Here is a 17,698-nt window from a genome sequence, read left to right as displayed (position 1 = left end):
GAGCAGTGTGCTTTGGTGTGTTTTAGATCATAGAGTCCCAGAATGCTTTTGATTGGAAGGGACCTTAAAGACTGTCTTCAAAGCAAACTGTAGCAAAAGGCATGACTTTGCTTTTGCTGACTTTGTAGGCTGGAGTCAGCCAGACTTTCATCCCCTTACAGGCCATTCACTTCAGAGTTGAACTCCGTGATCACTGTGGGCCCCTTCCACTCCGGTTCTGTGACAGAGTGGTGTGACTGGTGAACATGGTGTGTCTGTGCTTGTGGTTGGTTTGAATAGCTCAGTCAGACAGGTATTGGAAACCTCTTGACTGAGCCCTTTTGCTCCTCTCATACAGCATCATCATGACAACAGAAAAGAGCCCAGCAGCTGACGCTGACAACTCAGAGCAGCAGCAAGCTAAGGAGGAGGAAGGAGCTGCTAAAACACAGAAGCAAGAGGCTTCCCTGGAGAAAGGGGCTCAACCAACACCAGAGAGACAGCCCCAGAGGCAGAAGGCCTCCAACGGAGACACCCCCACGCACGAAGAGCAGAACAAGAAGGAACATCGCACCTCTGAGGGCCGGGGTCTCTCCCGCCTCTTCTCCTCCTTCCTCAGGAGGCCCAAGTCTCAGGTGTCTGAAGAGGACAAAGACACAGATGTTCCTAAAGAGGCAGGAGGTGACCAGAATGCAGGATTAGGAGCCAGCCCTGATGAAGATACCCTGGTGAAAGCCCCGATTGCAGCTCCTGAGCCCGAGCTCAAAACTGACCCATCGTTGGATCTCCATTCCTTGAGCAGTGCAGAAACACAGGTAAGATACCTCATTCTGTGGGACATGCTCTCTGCTGCTTTAAAATGTGTCTTTGTAGTCAGAGCTATAAGAACTTCATATCCCAGGCTGGTGAGATTGACCAGAAAAAGCCATGAGGTACCAAAAAGGCTCTTGTCACCTCTCTATGTTTCATTTTGTACTTCCCACTCTTGCATCTCTGCATCAGACCTGCAAAGTACCTGCTCTGGAAATTAAGGTCATACTCCATAGCATAATTGAAAATGCCCCATGCTGAATCACTGCTCTGCTGAGGCTTGGGATGTCACATCATAACACAGAAGGTTCACATTCATGGGGTTCAAAACTAGGGTTGATCATCAGGATGTCCTTGGTGTGAGCAGGATCAAGGCAGGTCAGTGGCCCAAGGTGGAGATTACGAGAGTGCATAGATTTGGGAATGAATTTCTTCAACTTCAAGGAGGGCAAGCATGACATTTTAGGACTTGGTCATCTGCTGGGTCTGGGCTAGTGCAGAGCCTGCCAGGTATAAATATTTTCTACTTAGGCATCATGTAGACAGGGACTTCAGCACAGCACATGAGCTGAGCCTGGCTCCTGGGATGTATCTGATGTCTACTCATTCCAGCCGGGGTCATTTTTCGTGCAAAATTTAAAGTTTAAAAATTCAAAGTAGAAGTTGAGGCAGAGACACCCCCAAGGAACATTCACTGAGCTGTGACTGGTTATTGACTTGGGAGCGCTGGGTGCCCTTTCTTCCTTCTTGGGTAGTTGCTGCTCTACTGTTACTTGAGCCTGGAGTGGAAAAGGGTGGGTATTCCTTCTCCTCGCCTGGGAATTTCTTACATCCCAACCAACCTGTCTGCATTGCTGGAGCCAGACAGGGTGAAATCTGGTATTCTTATCCACTGCTTTAGGTTCAGAGTGGCTCCAGATACCCACAAATGCTCAGTTTTGGAGCAATACTTTACAAATTCAAGCATTGCCTGTAGGCAATAATTGTAAATCCACCTCCTTAAAATTCCAGAGTAGAGAGGGTAGAGAGGGTAGTAGGTAACAACTTTTCTTTCTTTTCCCGTATTTTTGAGCCTTTGAAGACCATGGGATGATCTCTGCTCGTGTTTTATATCTCTGAGGGTTGGGATTAGCAGGATGAGGAAGAGGTGGAGATCTTCAGGCACCTTCAGCCCAGAAATTGTATTTTCAGGAGGAACTTGTTCTTGGAAGTGTTTAAGGCCAGCTTGGATGGGTCTTAGAGCAACATGGTCTGGTGGAAGGTGCGATGGTCTTTAAGGTCCCTTCCAACCCAAACCATTCTGGGTTTTCTAGTGCATGATTTCTTTCTCTATTTATCTCTGATTTTCTGGTCCTGAGCCTTTCAGAATCTGCATCCCAGCCTTTCTTGATGGGCCGTTCATTTTAGATGATACATTTGTGCCCTTTTTTTTTTAGTTCTTATTTTAGATCACTGTCAGTGGCTTTCTGAACTGTGACACTCGGCAGATATTTCTGCTGTGAAAGCATTTGTGAGGTGCTGCAATTTGATAAATGCTGACCGACAGGCATTAGGAGCTTTGACTGATTCCCTGCTCCCAGTCGTCCCAGTTCGGCTGGAACCGAAGTCAGCAGCTTGTGGACATTATTTAGTTTTTAAATACCTCTGTGCACTTGTGCCTGGGTGTGATTTCATGAGATATGATGGGGTGAACAGACAAGGTTTTGCTCTTCCTCTGCTGCAGCTCTGTGCTCCCACTGCATCCAGCCCCTTCCAGCATCGTCATAGCCTGCAGTGAACTCATTTAACCTGCTGAAGTGGCAGCGGAAAAACAAAAGCCATCTTCTTCCTTCCTCCTGTCCCCAAACTGCATTTCTTTCTGCTACTTGAGTGGATTAGACTGGCTCGCAAAGTGCTTCCATAGGCAAAGGGACTGTGGTGTGGAGGCTGCCTTCCCTTTTTGGTGGCAGAGAGTTGCTCAGTCAGCTCCGATTGCCATGAAACCTCAGCCCTGACCCTCCTTTTAGTGTCACTGCTACCATAAAATCCCACAATGGTTTGGCTTGGAGGGGACTTAAAGCCTATCTCATCCCACCCTCTGCCATGGGCAGGGACAGCTTCCACTATCCCAGGCTGCTCCAAGCCCTGTCCAGCCTGTCCATGGACACTTCCAGACATCCAGGGGCAGCCACAGCTTCTTCGGGCATCCTGTGCCAGGGCCTCCCCACCCTCACAGGATTAATTTCTTCCCAATATCCCATCTAGCCTCTGTCAGTTTAAAACATTTTCCCCTTGTCATGCCAAGGGCCAGTGCACTGAAAAAACAGCTATGCCTGAGTGGCAGTGGGAGCACTGGGGGTCCTGCCTGGGGGGGAAAAAAACCTTCCCAGTCCGGAAGGTACTGTCACTAACACCATGAATGCATGCTGTAATCTACCCCGATTTCTCTAATCAACCCTTATTTCTTTTTTATTACATTCTTTGCAAAATGAAAACTTGAGAAGTACTTGGAAGAGTTTTAAAAATTAGTACCATTCCCTTGGTCACCCCAGCTGCTGCTCCAGGTCCCGGAGGTTACAGGTTAAAATGGTATAATGAATTCTGAGTGAGATCCCAGCCCTGCAGTGCTTGTTCCGTGGTTTGTTTGTTTGTTTGTTTGTTTGTTTGTTTGTTTGACACCCCTAAATTGGGGGTTTCAGCCTGCTCAGGAGGAGAGGAGGGACGACCAGGAGCCAGAGGGAAGAGACCTCGAGGACAGGGAAGAAAGGGGAGCGAAGGAAGAGGGTGCCAAGCCAGAACCGAAGCGAGAGTCTCTGGAAACTAAAGCAGACAAGGATTTGAAAGCTGCCCAAAAAGCAGTGAAAAGACACAAAAACATGTACTGCAAAGTCGTCTTGCTGGATGACACCATTTTTGAGTGTTCTGTGGATGTAAGTACTTTGGAGGTTTGGTTCTGCTTCTTGTCTCTCCCCTCTCCCTTCTGCTTCTCTTGAAAAATCACCACAAACACGATTTAATAGGGGCCTAATGTGCTGCCAGGGATTTACATGACAGGTTTTACTGCAGAACAAGCCTGCTGTAAGCTGTAACAACTTATTTAGTATGTTGTAAAAACCTCTGGGTACTAGGAATCTTTTTTTTTTATTGTTCTGCAATTCCAGGGTGCATTACTTTATAAAGGTGGGTGGAAGTTTCAAAAAAAAACCAACCAAAACTTCATATTATTTGCTGTTCACGATCTCTCTCATTTGTATCCCAGGCTAGAGTTTAGGTTTTTGGGGTAGGTTGCAGTTGTCTAAATAACTTTTGCCTCCTTGGCTTTGAATAAAATGTGTTGTATAGAATTGATTTGTGCTTTTCTAGTCCCCCAAGGCAGCTTTACCTCTCAGGTTGCTGGTTAACTTAGCTCCTGGTGCTTGGATGTAAAGTAAAACACACTGTGTTTAGCATGCAGTTGAATATATTCCCAGTAAACAATTTAAAATGATGTTGACTTAGAGCACTGCAACCCCCTTCATCTGAGAGCTTTTTTTCTCCTTTATTTTTGTGCATTCTCTCACAGGGCTGTGGTGCTGTCAGGGCAATAAAAAGCAAGCAGAAATCCCTATTTTAGTATCGGAGTACTTGTCCAGAATATTAATAAGCTGGTACTTACCATTGAAGCATACTTCCACCAGCTTGTTTTCCCTCAGTCCTGCTGGTAAATGGGACAGGACAGGGTATCTGAGCACAGGGCGCCTTGTGGGAGCAATCACCTTGGGTGATCCTGGGCAAGTAGGTCAGTGCTGAGTGTTTGTGTAACAGTGACGCTGCTGGTACTGCCTGGAATCAGCTCAGAGCATCATTGCCCCATCACCTTCCCCTTGGCCAGGGAGTCTGTGTGCAGCTCCAAGGAACCTCTTCACCAAATCCCGGTGACAGCTTGGTGTGGCTTTGTGCCTTGGTTTGCTGCAGCGATTTCTTTGGATACTGTCATGGACACTGTTGGAGGGAGAGCCATGGGGGGTCCCGACTTGAGCAGGACATGAGAAATGTCTCTCTGTCAGTCCAGGGTGTTATGGTGGGCACTGCAGAGGATTAGAGGAGCCATTGTGTCAGTGAGACCCTCTTAACTTGAGGAGCACTCTTGGCTTTAGCGCCAGTATAATTCTGGTCTGGCGTTTTGAGAGTTTATTAAGATTTAATTGGGAAGGAATTGCAAAGGTGTAGGCAAAGAGCAGCACAAATGTCTTTATCCAAGGTGGATTAGTGCTTTTGGGCATCCTTTCCGACTGACAGCCCTGGCAGCTTTTTCATTCCTGTATCTGTGCCAATTCCTTGAGGAATAACCAGGCTAACACATGCATTATGTTACCTATAGAGTCACAATGTGTGCACAAAGGACCTGGCAGTTGAAAGGCTGGAATAAAGCCAAGGAGTAAAACAAGGCAAGGGTCTTGGAGCAGTTGCCATGCAGAGATGACGGATAGGAGAGCTTCAGGCATTAGTGAAGCTGATTTTGCATCACTGGGACTGCAATTTCTTCTAGCAAAGCATCCAATGGAATGAGCTGCTTCTGGTTGCCATAGTTTTGTGCCTCAGGGTTGTTTTCCTTCATGCTTTCGGATTAAAAGGGTGTCTGTTCCTTGGGCCAGTTCACTTCTGCAGGATATGGGGGAAAGAAAAAGAGGAAATAGGAATGCTCAGAGTTTATTTCTGGAGGCAGGAACGTGTGTGCTGAGCAGCTTTGGGCACATGAAGCAGATGGGAGAAGCTGGTTTTCATCAGCAGAGCAGGGTGATGGAAAGATCATGGAAATCATGGGCTTTAGTCATGCGCTGCTGTCTTTTTTCTGAACCTAAGGTAAGTCAGGTTGCCCCTGACAGGTATAGGTTGAGGCAGCAGTTTCATCTCTTGATCCACACATGATCATCTGGCAGCCTGAACCTGGGAGATGCTAACACTCTAGGTGTACCTTGGGAGGGAAAACCTGTACAGATTCTTGGTGCCTATTGAGCTGTGTTGGGAAGTCCAGCTTTGGGGGATTTTCAGACATGGAGCTGGTGGGAAGAGATAGACCCACTGTGGTTCTTGTTGCCTCTCCATGGAATTTTTATGTCTGCTGCCCTTTCCTGTAAGGAGTCCTTGCTCTGTAACAGCCAGGAGATATGATTTGGAGCTACTCAGGACCCTTTTTCCCCCTTACTGATAGTGCAGTGTGATTTGATCCTATTCCTCCCCTCTCCTGTGAACAAAGACAGGCAAAACTCAACCCTGTCCTACAGGATTTCTTTGTCTGTTTGCAGAAACACGCCAAGGGACAGGATCTACTTAAAAAAGTCTGTGACCACCTCAATCTGCTGGAAGAAGACTACTTTGGTTTGGCCATATGGGACACACCAACCTGCAGGGTAAGCAGCTGCTGGCCCTGAGGGGATTCAGCTCTTTCTGCATGATCTCCCCAGGGCAGGAAGTGGGGCAGAAGCTCCTCTTCAAACTCATTTTGGTATCCTCCCTAAATACGGATTTCAGGTCATCAGACAGGAATAAATGGTGAATAAATTACTACAGGAGTGTGGATTTTAGTAAAAAAGCTATGTGAATCATAGAATGAATCTTAGTGAACTTGGGTTTTCACCTGGACAAAAGTCATTATATTAGTTTACTGCAAAATTATGTCATCAAATGATAGAGGAGTCAGGCTGCCGTGGCACTGGTGTCAGCGTTGGTAAGGTTTGGTTGGAGCCATCAAGAGCATTTGGAGTTGGGCCTTTGCCCTGCAGAAAAACAGATGTGACTCTACCGAAACTCCTACTCATGGTTTCAGTTTAAGATCTTTGTTTGACTCAAGCAGTGTCTTACCTTTTAAAACCTTGGTTACCCTTTAACTCAACAATTACTCAAGGTCTACTTCATAAAGCCAAAAGGGAGATAATTGAAATTAAGGGCCCAATTCTATGTTCTTTAGACCAGTTATGTTGGTCTGTATTCTGACTTTTCTTCTGCTTCACTTGCAGCAATCCCCTGTGGCCAGGTTACTGACTAACAGATGTCTGCCATGAAATACTTTATATTGTTTTATATACAGGCAAAACAACACCCAAAAATAACCCTATTTGAGGCAGGCAGAACTCCTACTTTGTTTTACAGTCTCTGGTGTCTTCCAGTTTTCTTGGATGTGAAATGTGTTTCCATGTATATAACCTGGATATTTTTTATATCAGACAATTTTTTTATCAGAATTTCTCCTTGCAGAGGGAGGGGTAGGTGTACTTTTGGATCCAATTCAGAGCAAAAAGAGTGTAGCTGGAGCAGCTCAGCGGCTTCTCCATGTGCTATGGGTAGCTCATTGCTGCATTTGGATGTTAGGAGAAATTCCTTCCTGGAAAGGGTTGTCAGGTCCTTGGCACAGGCTGCCCAAGGAAGTGGTGGAATCACTGTCCCTGGAAGTGATCTAAAAGCGTATAGATACGGCACTTGGAGACACTGCATAGTGCTAGCTTTGGCAGTACTGGAGTAATGATTGGACTTGATCTTAGAGGGCTTTTCTTAAATGATTCTGTGGTCTCCCAGTCCCTTGGACTTGCTCTTCTCATATCTAGGCTTTTGACATTGATTCCTCTGGAAGCAGAAGCAAGCCAACAAGGGTGGAGAGGTTGTGCAGCTTTTCAACTGTAGGGACTGAAAACAGATTGTTTTGTCAGATCTATGTCCCAGAGCTGGAAGCTGGGGCAGATGAGGCCACTATTCATGGGTTGTTCAGCTCCAGTGTGGAGCAAGTCGGTGTTTGGTTTGCTCTGATGGGTGAAAACACTTTTTTTTTTCCTTTAATCTTTCTTGTTATGTTTCATTGAACTTTGAAGTGTGAAGCTTCATCTCTCTCCTGCTATAACTTCAAACAAGACCTCCCCAGAGTTACTGATTCACAGGTAAAATGGTGTTAATAGGATCCAAGGATGAGCTCCTGCACCTCACCTGCAGCTGTGTGGAGCAGGTGGAGAGACTTGTGTGTATTCCTGGATAGGGAGGGGTTGTATGTGACATTCTCCACCTTGATATTTAGGGAATAAACTTTCTGAGGGCCAGTAATTACCCACGTGAGCCTAGCAGAGGGTGGCAGTGGGATTTGGGGGTTTTGACAGTGGCCGGAGCAGCTGGGCACCATGGAGCAGCAAGGAGCCCATTGCCCTGAAAGGGAGGATTGTTTTCCACTGATTCATGACCCAGTGGGATAAAAGTGTTGTTAATTACTGTTCCCATCATTGTCTGCTGGATCAGGCAGGCTGGGATGCATGGCTGCACCCTGGGCTCACTCCAGTAACAAGCAGTTGTGGCACCAGCTCAGCCATGAAGATGCTTTGCTCCAAGCTGTAGCCCTAAAAAGGCAGCAAATATCCCTTTTAAATGGATTTTGTATCCCCACTTTTATATGTTAGATGAGCAGGAATATAAGAAGAGGAGATTAAATGTAAGTATTGCTGTCTCCCTGCCATGAAGTTACGTGTCCTTCTGGTCAGGAGAGATTAGTTTGAGGGATTCAATGAGTTAATTCCTTCACCTCAGGAGACCTGGATGTCCAAATCCTGCTCAGAGCTGGTGAAAATGAAGAGGTGCTTAAATGCAACTTTTCTAGGAGGATTGCTAGCCCAGTGCCAGTGCCTGCAGCAGGACAGGCCCTGAGCCCTGTTGAGGGAAAGGCTCAGAGCATGGAAAAAGCAGGAATTGTGTTTTGAGGCTTAAATTGCATCACCATCCCACAAAACCCCAAATTATAGAGGAGGGGGGAAAAGATATATTTTTAAATTTGTAGCACAGATAATTACTAGAAACTTGAGTCATAGTTAAAAGAAACACAGTTTATGTCACACTCCTGTAAAAAAATTCCCGCCTTACTCAGGAATTGGGTGTTTTTCCTTGTATTTCAGCAATTAGTTGGTTGAAAACTATAGCTAATAATAGAAAGTCATGGTGATCTTTGATCTGAATAGGATAAGTAAAGAGACAGGGTACTTAAAATCAGTGTATCCATCCTATTTACTTATTTTTAAAGGTTCTGGAGAATAAAAAAGGTGGTGTACAAGTGTCCCTGGTAGCTGGATGTGGTTGTGGCCACACCAGTTGCTCTATTCTTGCAGCTCTTATAATCTGCTTTAACTTTTCTCCCTTGTTACTCCTGCCTCCCTTGTAAGTCCCTGGCAAGTGAATGGCTGGAAATACACCCACTGAGACCACAGCCTGGAGTAAAAGTAGTGGAAAATGCACCATCTCTTCGGTTTCCATGGCTGCCTTTGTGTCAAATATTGTCTTTTTTTTTTTTTTTTTCTTTTTCCCCTGTATTTTTAGCAATTTTCAGCTTTCTGTGGTGTTTCTGGAATGTCTGGTAAACTGTGAATGTTTTTATCCTCTTGCAGACATGGCTGGATCCTGCCAAAGAAATAAAAAAGCAGGTTCATGGTAAGTAGATTGAATTTGCCATGTGGGAGGGGGGCGGTGTGGTTTTTCCCTATTTGGCTTTGGTGAGCTGTCCAGGAGGCCCAGGGATGGGGAGAGGTCAAGTGAGGGTGTCCGGCAGGGATCAGCACAAGTTCAAGCAGTCTGTGCACCCTTTCTGTCCTTCTTAAGGACTTAAGGGAGCTCTAGATTTAGGAAAAAATGTCATTTCCTTGGTGAAACAGCTTGGGGTGTGTTTGTCAGAAGCAAAGCCAAACTGTCAGTGCAGTGCTGAAATGGGGATGTGCTCCCTGCCTGGAGGATGAGACAGTGGGTGTCAATGGGAACCACTGAAATCCCAAAAGTGGTTGGGAGACGCCTAACAGAATTTTATGGTGGAACAAGGTTTTGTGAGCTCTGAGGCTGTTTGGGGTCCGTACAGGGGCACTGGAATGATAAATGGCTTGGAAAATATCAGGTCAAATACCAAATGCTCTCTCAAGTTGTGTTTGAGGGTCTCCTGGCACTGAATTAGAAGAAGAGGAAGGCCATGTCAAAATGAAACACGTTTTAGAGTCTTGTTTTCTCTTAGGAGCAAGTCTGACTGCTTTGGAAGTTTTGGGAAGGAGAATATTGTTTTTCACATGCTTTTGGTGGGAGGCCGAGGACAAAGTGTGTCATTAAATTCAGATTAGGGGGGAAATGCAAGGCTGTGGACTAGGGAAAGCTCCTGGGTTTACCAGCTTCTCTTGGAATCAGTAACAGGGTGTATGTGAAAGGCAGGAGCAGCTCCATCCATGAATTTAATCTAGTAAGCGTAAAGAACACTGCTTCACTTCTAGTAAGTGTAAAGCAGCCTGCTGTGAAATCTGGTCCCCTAGGGATAGGTTAAATGGCAAATTATTCGATTTTACTTGAAGTGAAGGTATTTTGCGTGTACATACGAACATGTGGACACCAGTGTGTGCTGATTTAGGTGACCTCTGCTCCCTTCATTGTCACCTTGAAATCACTTGGTTTGTACTGTGTGTGATGAAAACAACGTGCTTCGTGTTTAATCCCAGTTATGGCATTGCAGAAGAAGTAAATCCAGCAATGCTTCATTCCCCCTATTCCCTGTGTGAGATTGGGATAAATGTCTGAGCAAATTAAGTGCAGGGGTAGATCTTCTCTTTCTGAAATAAATCTTATTTTGAACTAGTGTTAAAGGGCACAGCCTGGGGAGGTGTAACTATGAAAATCACACAGTCAGGACTATTTTCTCCTGGGAAATGGGTTTATTTTCAAGGAAAAGAGAGAGTCACCTCTTCAGCTGTGTTGTCTGGGCTATTATACCACATGTAATGCCAATTCTTTGTGTGATTATGTGGATTCTGGCTCAGTTAATGTCTGTAATGGTTTTATATGCAAGGTTTGCAACAGGCTGTATTGAAGCAATTAGGTCTGGACTTGAAAAGCTCTTTGTATCCTGGTGCTTTCTGTCTTCATCCAGAAGTTGATGCTTGTGTTGGGCTAAATTTAAGCTGTGTCTGACCACCTGATCCCAGTGCATTAGGCTGAGGAGTGACTTAGCACAGCTGTCCTTGAACTTTGAAATTTGGGTTAGGCAGTAAAGCAATCCTAATTCATCAATTTATAGCCTATGCCTGATCTGTCTTGATGAATCCCTTTTCAGTCAATGAAAAAACATGTCAGTCATTGAGCGTCTTAACAATCAATTTAATTTTTGCCATAAGTTGTGGTTAATCCAGGTGATTTTCCCTGCCTTGCTTTTTTTCTCCTGCTTTTCTTACCTGCTCTAAATGAAGTCACATCTTACACTTACACGGGTGTTAAGCTGCAGCCACCTGTGGGAATGAGCAGTATCAAATCAGTGTTGCATCTGCTAAATTCTGAAGATCAGATTGGATATTCTCAGGTTTTTTTTTATATCAACTGACCATCACAAAGCTGTCCTGGTGTGTTTCTTTTTCTCAAGCTCTCCCTTGTCATTGCAGGAGGCCCCTGGGATTTTACCTTCAGTGTTAAGTTTTATCCACCAGATCCTGCCCAGCTAACAGAGGACATCACCAGGTGAGTTACCTGGGAATCCTATGGCCATGTTCTCCTGAATAAGGAATAGAAATGTTTCATATTTGGGTGTTTTTCCCTCCTTCAGCAAGGAGATCAGATTCTTCACCATCTGGAGGGGGTTTGGTTTGCTTTTAGTGGACGTGAGGATGCTCCCACTCTCCACCGGAGTCCATGTGTAAAGCAGTGACATTTATAACTCTGCCATGTGCGTGTTTGTATAGAAACACAAATTCTTACCTATAGCAAAGATTTTCTGGTCACAGTGTCCTTTACTCCCTTTGCAGAGTGGAGGTAACTGTGAATCCCCCAGTCCTCCACACTCTTTAACTTGGGAATAAGTAAAAATTGGAAACAAGCATTGTCATGTGTTCATCAGTGGCATAAAAAAAGGGATTCTGATCCTCAAGTTAATAAATTTCTCTCTGCTCTCTGTGAATAGCATTTTCCTTTCTGCCGCCAGGTATTACCTGTGTTTGCAGCTTAGACAGGACATCCTTAGAGGGCGACTGCCCTGCTCCTTTGCCACCTTGGCTCTGCTGGGTTCCTACACGGTCCAGTCAGAGTTGGGAGACTATGATCCTGATCTGCATGCCCCGGATTACATCAGTGAGTTCAAACTGGCCCCAAACCAGACAAAAGAGCTTGAAGAAAAGGTTGTGGAGCTTCATAAAACATACAGGTAAGGTGCAGCAGCTGGAGGACTTGTTCTTGCACAGCAACATGAAATAAGGGAAATAATGGGATTTTCTGGTGTATTCCCCACCTCTGTGAGATACAGAAAACCTGTGGATGTCCCATCCCTGGAAGTGTTCAAGGCCAAGTTGGATGGGGCTTGGAGCAACCTGGGATAGTGGAAGCTGTCTCTGCCCATGGAAAGGGGTGGAACAAGATGATCTTTGAGGTCTCTTCCAATCCAGACCATTCTGTGATTTTACGATGATTCGGTGAACATCAACTTTTAACAAAAAAATCTGATACTTAGGAGAAAATCTTTCTAGAAGCAGGAATTCTTTTTTCCTGCATGAAGAAGAAACAAAGTTTTTAGAAAGCTGATGGAAAGTCTTGCAATTGTTTATTAACAAGTGGGTTTTTTTCCCACAGAGTAGCCAGGCAAGTGGGGTTTAGTTCATGTGCAAATGCAAAATTTACTTGTTTTAACCTTGCCCTTTGCTTTTTTTAATATATTTCTTTGGGATTTATGTAATCGTGGATTACAGGTGGATCTAGTTTCTCTGTTTACACACTGTAGCCTACAGCCTGTTTGGGGCATTCTTCTACCACATTTAGTGAGCAACATTCATTTCCTAATGTGGAAAGATTTCAGATGATCCAGGAATTACAAACCTGCAGTTAAGTGTTTCCTAGTACAGCCATGACCTAGGCAGGTATGTCTGGTTCAGGTAGGGTTGAACGACTCCTGGGAGTCTCCCAGGATATCAGATTCAAGGGTGACGGTAACTAAACCTCTTCCTCATCTTTGGGTGTATCTTCCTAGAAAGGAAAGGATGGAGCCAAGACAAGATTTTCTCTCAGGCAGATGGAAAAAAAAACTGGAGCACAGTGGGAAGGGTGAATGTGGGCCCTGGCTGTGACCACTGAACACCTCACTCAAGCCTGCTAATCAGTATTTTAAATTGATTCCCCTCCATTTACAGTGAGAGGAGAGGAAATGAGGGAAAATACTGGGCCTCTGACAAGTTTCATGACTTGGAGTCAAAGGCTGTTTGCTGTGCTAGAAGTGCTGAATTACTCATCACGGCTTCATCAGAAGGAGACTTCAAGCTACAAGATGTAGTTAGATTTCATCAGTCTGCGTGTGCAGGAGAAAGCAACACATCCCCATTCAGTCTCTGGTCCATATTCTGTGAACATTAAACTTCAGAGGGTTTTCAGTGGGAATCAGAATAATGGAATTGTTTAGGTTGTAAATGACCTTGAAGACCATTGAGTCCAGCCATTAAACCAGCACTGCCAAGCCCACCACTAAACTATGTCCCCAAGTGTAACATCCATGTGTTCTTTGGACATTTCCTGGAAAATCTCTGCTAAACTGCTCCGCATCTTGCTACTGTATTTGCAAAGCACAAGGTACATACCAAGATGGTGACTGCTCCTGAGGCTTTCCTACAAGATTGTCCTTGCAGTGGACTTGCCCTGTCTCCTACCACTCAAACCTCTATTTACATCACACATGAAGATGTATGTGAGCGCTCAGTAAGGAAGACATCAAAAGAGGGTAGAAAATTAAATATATGCAGCTGAATCCTCTCCCAGCAGAGCTGCTAATGTACCTCATACACCAGAAATGTATTAAAAGGGACACTTCAATAACATTGATAATGGCCTCCATTATCAGAGTGTCTTTGTTAAATTGTGCCTCTCCTGCAGACAGGGCACCATCTGTTCCTAGAAAAACCCTCATTCATCTGGTCCCCTGGCTGGAATCTCTCCTGAGTGGTTTCAGCTGTCCGTGTGTTTGGTTGGAGAACAGTGGCGGGGTTTGGGGAGGTCTGGAGGCAGTAGGTCTATGGGGGTCAGGACCTATCCCCGTTTTGCTCAGTCAGGTTTCTTCTGCTGAATCAAGTTTTGTCCCCTTACTGCTCTTCCTCACTTCCTTTTCTAGTGCATGTACAACTTCACAGGAATAAAGTGCAGCCATGTTATTGGGATGTCTAAAAGCACAAATTTGGGCAGTCAGAGTGATTTCGTAATTCATCATCTGGGCACAGATTTGTTTGTATTGAAAGCAAAAGAAAATCCAATGGATTTCATAAAGTCTGAACTGTCTCCTCTTAAAAGCAACAGTTTTGAGAATAGCAAGCCCATTCTTTTTCTGCAGATCCATGACTCCAGCCCAAGCAGACCTGGAATTTCTTGAGAATGCAAAAAAGCTGTCTATGTATGGAGTTGACCTTCACCAAGCCAAGGTGAGAGCCAGCCTGTGTGCACCTACTTGTGGGTTTTGTAATTTGATTATCCTTCCCTTGCAGGAGCAAGTTTTCCTGTTTTGGGAAGCTCTGTTGGAAAGAGAGGAAGTATGGAAATACATACAACAGGAATGCCTCAAGCATTCCTGCAAGAGGAGTGATTCTTTGCGATGGCTTATTATTTATATGTCACAGGAAACTTTCCAAAGCTCCTTGTATAGACAAGTCCTTGCTCTGAGTAACTTAGCATATAATATGTGTTCCCTGCCACATGAGCCTCTGTGCTCCAGGAAATGCAGGATGGGCTCTTGATGAGCCCTTTGGGCAACCCCTAGAACAGGAGACATCAGCAGGAGGGAGGAGGTCGTCATGAAAACTGTGAAAGAAAAGGAAGAGTGGCCGTGGAGCGGGGAGCTGGAGTCTGTGTGGTGGGGAGATAAATTTGTGGGAAGACCAGAGAGATAATTTGGAAGGCAGCTGTTGACATGAAACTCATAAACCTGACACTGCTTAAATCCTCATCTGCATTCCCAGGACTTGGAAGGAGTGGATATCACTCTGGGAGTCTGTTCCAGTGGCCTTCTTGTTTACAAAGATAAACTGAGAATCAACCGCTTCCCATGGCCCAAAGTCCTGAAGATTTCCTACAAACGCAGCAGCTTCTTCATAAAGATTCGGCCAGGGGAGGTATGACTGGCTCCTGTGGGCTCCTGTCATCCTTTTTTTTTCCTTGGCATAGTCACCGTGTGTGTGTCACTGGAGTGGAGCGGGGCGGGGTCAGGCTCTTCTCTGCCGGAGAAGAGTGGAGCGTTTGACTTCCGAGTGTCTGATCCCGGCTGAAGCTGCAAGCCAGCTGGTGACAGTTTAACAACGTGTCATCCAGCACCACCTCCTGGCATCTCTGAGTATTCCAGCATCCAAGGAAAGGCCTGGGAAGTTGACAGATGAAATTGGGGCAGCACTAACTCATTTTTGGGAAACGGGGCTTCTTGTCTTCCTTTCATTCAAAGAAAATAATAAAAAATTAGAATTAGCTTTTCATCTAAGTGCAGGAAGCAGGGAGTGGATGCACTGGTGCTGCCTCTCATGAATGGGGAAATCCCTGGAGCAGCCTGGTTACATAAGGGAGAGGCTACAATGGGAATCCACCTCTTTCCTCTTCCTCCTGCTTCTCCTGCTTTCACTGCCATGACCTAGCCTTGCAGGGAGGTCCGTGTTTGACCTCAACCCACAGCTGGGCAGTATGATGGGGGATATAAACCCATGGCATATTGCTCTGCAAATCCCAGCGCATCCTGACGGATGCCCGGGCTCATGGCCAAGCCCTCTCTTTCCTCTGACCTGAGGTCCTGCTGCACATTGTGGGGCAGGTTGAGGAGTTTGTGTCACAGGCTGGTGGGCTGGGGATTAGGCTTCTGCCACGTTTATTTCCTGCTATACCTAAATAACTTATGTTTTCCACAGCAAGAACAGTATGAAAGTACAATTGGGTTCAAGCTACCAAGTTACCGGGCAGCAAAGAAGCTGTGGAAAGTATGTGTTGAACATCACACCTTCTTCAGGTGGGTTTTCTGAACAGTAACGTCACCCTGAGTAATTTATTGCTTGAATTTAACTATTGAAAATGAACATTGTTCCTTAGTGGTTTTGAAAAATGGGAGAGAAATGGTTTCAGGGACAGTAAGTGTTTATTTTGCAGTAAATTTTTAAGCAAGTTCTGCTTTGTAAGACCCATAAGACAGAGATTGTGGGGTCGTGTAGATGTGAGACATCATTAGTACGTGCATTTCCTTGGCCAAGCGGATGCAAGAGACTCCTTTAATTTCTATTTTAATTCCTCTTCACATGCCCCTTCCTGGCTCTGGTGGTGTGATTTTTAAATGTGTGTGTGTCTTTCAGGCTGACTTCCACCGAGGCCATCCCAAAGAGCAGGTTCCTGGCACTGGGCTCCAAGTTCCGCTACAGCGGTCGGACGCAGGCGCAGACACGGCAGGCAAGCGCCCTGATCGACCGACCTGCGCCCCAGTTTGAGCGCACGGCCAGCAAGAGAGCATCCAGGAGCCTCGATGGAGGTGAGTCAGTCCCTGCTGTGTCTTCTCCCTTTGGGAATCACCAGGATGCTGAAGTACTCCTTAAGGAACACCTGGATTCCGTGCTGTACAGAGACACAGATGTAACTGGTCACTGTAGAACAAAATCTTGCTCCTGCCCCTTACATGTTTAGGAATTATGTGCCTGTAGTGAGACTGAATCGGTGCTCAGTTGGTTAGAGCAGGATGCTGATAACACCGTGGGGATAGGTTTGTTCCCCGTATAGGCCATTCACTTAAGAGTTGGACTCTGTGATCCTGATGGATCCCTTCCAACTCAGAAATTTCTGATTCATCACACAACCTTTATTCACATCAACAAAGCCACCCAACCAAACCAAAAATCCCCCTTACAAAAACCAACAGCATTGTCACAACACAGAACAAAAGCAGACAATTTACACCTAATCCACCCCTTTTGCCTTCAACACAGTTAGAACAAGAATTCTCAGTGATCATTCTGCTCTCTAACACTGCTCAGTATTTTGCCCATTACCTCTCCCAGTTCTTATCCTTATCTCAATATCACAGCACTGTGAGGGCTGTTATGGGTAAATGAACTCCATCTCAGCCAGACCCAATACCAAAATGCAAACCGAGGATGGTCCCAGCAGAACTGACTGTTGAAAGAATGTAGGTGGGTGCTGAAGGCTTCTGGCAAAGTTATGCTGGTAAAGATATTTCTTCATTTGATCTCAAAGCATTTTCCTATAGAACATCAGAAATTAAGCCATTCTGTTTGTTTGGTTTAATACCACTTCTTTAATTCCATAGTTTTACATGAGGGGGAGATTTTTTGCCACAATAGAAACTTTTTCAGTGTCCCTTAAAAGGATTAACACCGATTAAAGTGATGCTTAGGTTGGAGTTGAGGTGTGTCAGTCAGATGGGCTCGTCCCTGAGATTTTTAGAATAAATAGATAGCAGCAGAGGAGGTGATGCATGGAAAAGGGAGTGCCTAAGTTTGGTTCATGTGATCTGTATGACATGGTATTATGATCCAGGGAAAGAGGATCATCCCTGTGCACCATGGACACCTGATGGAGCAAGGTCCATGTTGCTTTGAGTGCTGAGTTTGTGCTGCAGCCTAGGGGGACCAGAGCTACTCAGCACTCCATGGCCAGCAGCAGCCAGGCTGTGCCTGCTCCTAGGCTCAGTGACATTCTGAGCCTGGGTTTTGTGTCATGAAGCTGGAGGGAAGGGAAGGTTCAAGCTTGATAAGGCAACAAAGCCAAATTCCAGCTTCCCTGCAGTCTGGGCATGTGAAGTTCACAGGCACAGTAGCGAGGGACCTGTGCTGCTGGTTGCCTCTCAGCCATGCCATTATGACCCCAGATGAGTAGAGAAATCGTAGCTGCAGTGCTACACCTGGATGTCAGAGCTTGGAAAGGAGCAGCCTGGGAATGTGACAGTCCTGCCCCCTTGATGTCT

The 17,698-nt window shown here is 45.5% G+C and overlaps 1 protein-coding gene across 14 annotated transcripts in view; it reads left to right on the top strand.

Moving 5' to 3' along the window:
* The window catches only part of EPB41 (erythrocyte membrane protein band 4.1), a 75,743-nt gene that overhangs the window by 24,809 nt on the left and 33,236 nt on the right, over window positions 1–17,698 (top strand). For all 14 annotated transcript variants that reach the window (XM_066204433.1, XM_066204422.1, XM_066204427.1 and 11 more), the window contains exons 2-11: window positions 338–794; window positions 3,468–3,698; window positions 6,054–6,158; window positions 9,159–9,201; window positions 11,175–11,250; window positions 11,711–11,929; window positions 14,090–14,177; window positions 14,712–14,864; window positions 15,642–15,739; window positions 16,077–16,249. In XM_066204433.1, the coding sequence (XP_066060530.1) occupies window positions 338–794; window positions 3,468–3,698; window positions 6,054–6,158; window positions 9,159–9,201; window positions 11,175–11,250; window positions 11,711–11,929; window positions 14,090–14,177; window positions 14,712–14,864; window positions 15,642–15,739; window positions 16,077–16,249 (1,643 nt within the window). The remainder of the gene's footprint in view (window positions 1–337; window positions 795–3,467; window positions 3,699–6,053; window positions 6,159–9,158; window positions 9,202–11,174; window positions 11,251–11,710; window positions 11,930–14,089; window positions 14,178–14,711; window positions 14,865–15,641; window positions 15,740–16,076; window positions 16,250–17,698) is intronic.

The sequence above is a fragment of the Chamaea fasciata genome, unplaced genomic scaffold (assembly GCF_029207755.1).
Source record: "Chamaea fasciata isolate MVZ Bird 193981 ecotype frontalis unplaced genomic scaffold, bChaFas1.0.hap1 SCAF_26, whole genome shotgun sequence".
NCBI classification, from domain to species: domain Eukaryota; kingdom Metazoa; phylum Chordata; class Aves; order Passeriformes; family Sylviidae; genus Chamaea; species Chamaea fasciata.
Note: the sequence above shows the minus strand (reverse complement) of the source record. Positions and strands in the feature narration are given on the sequence as shown.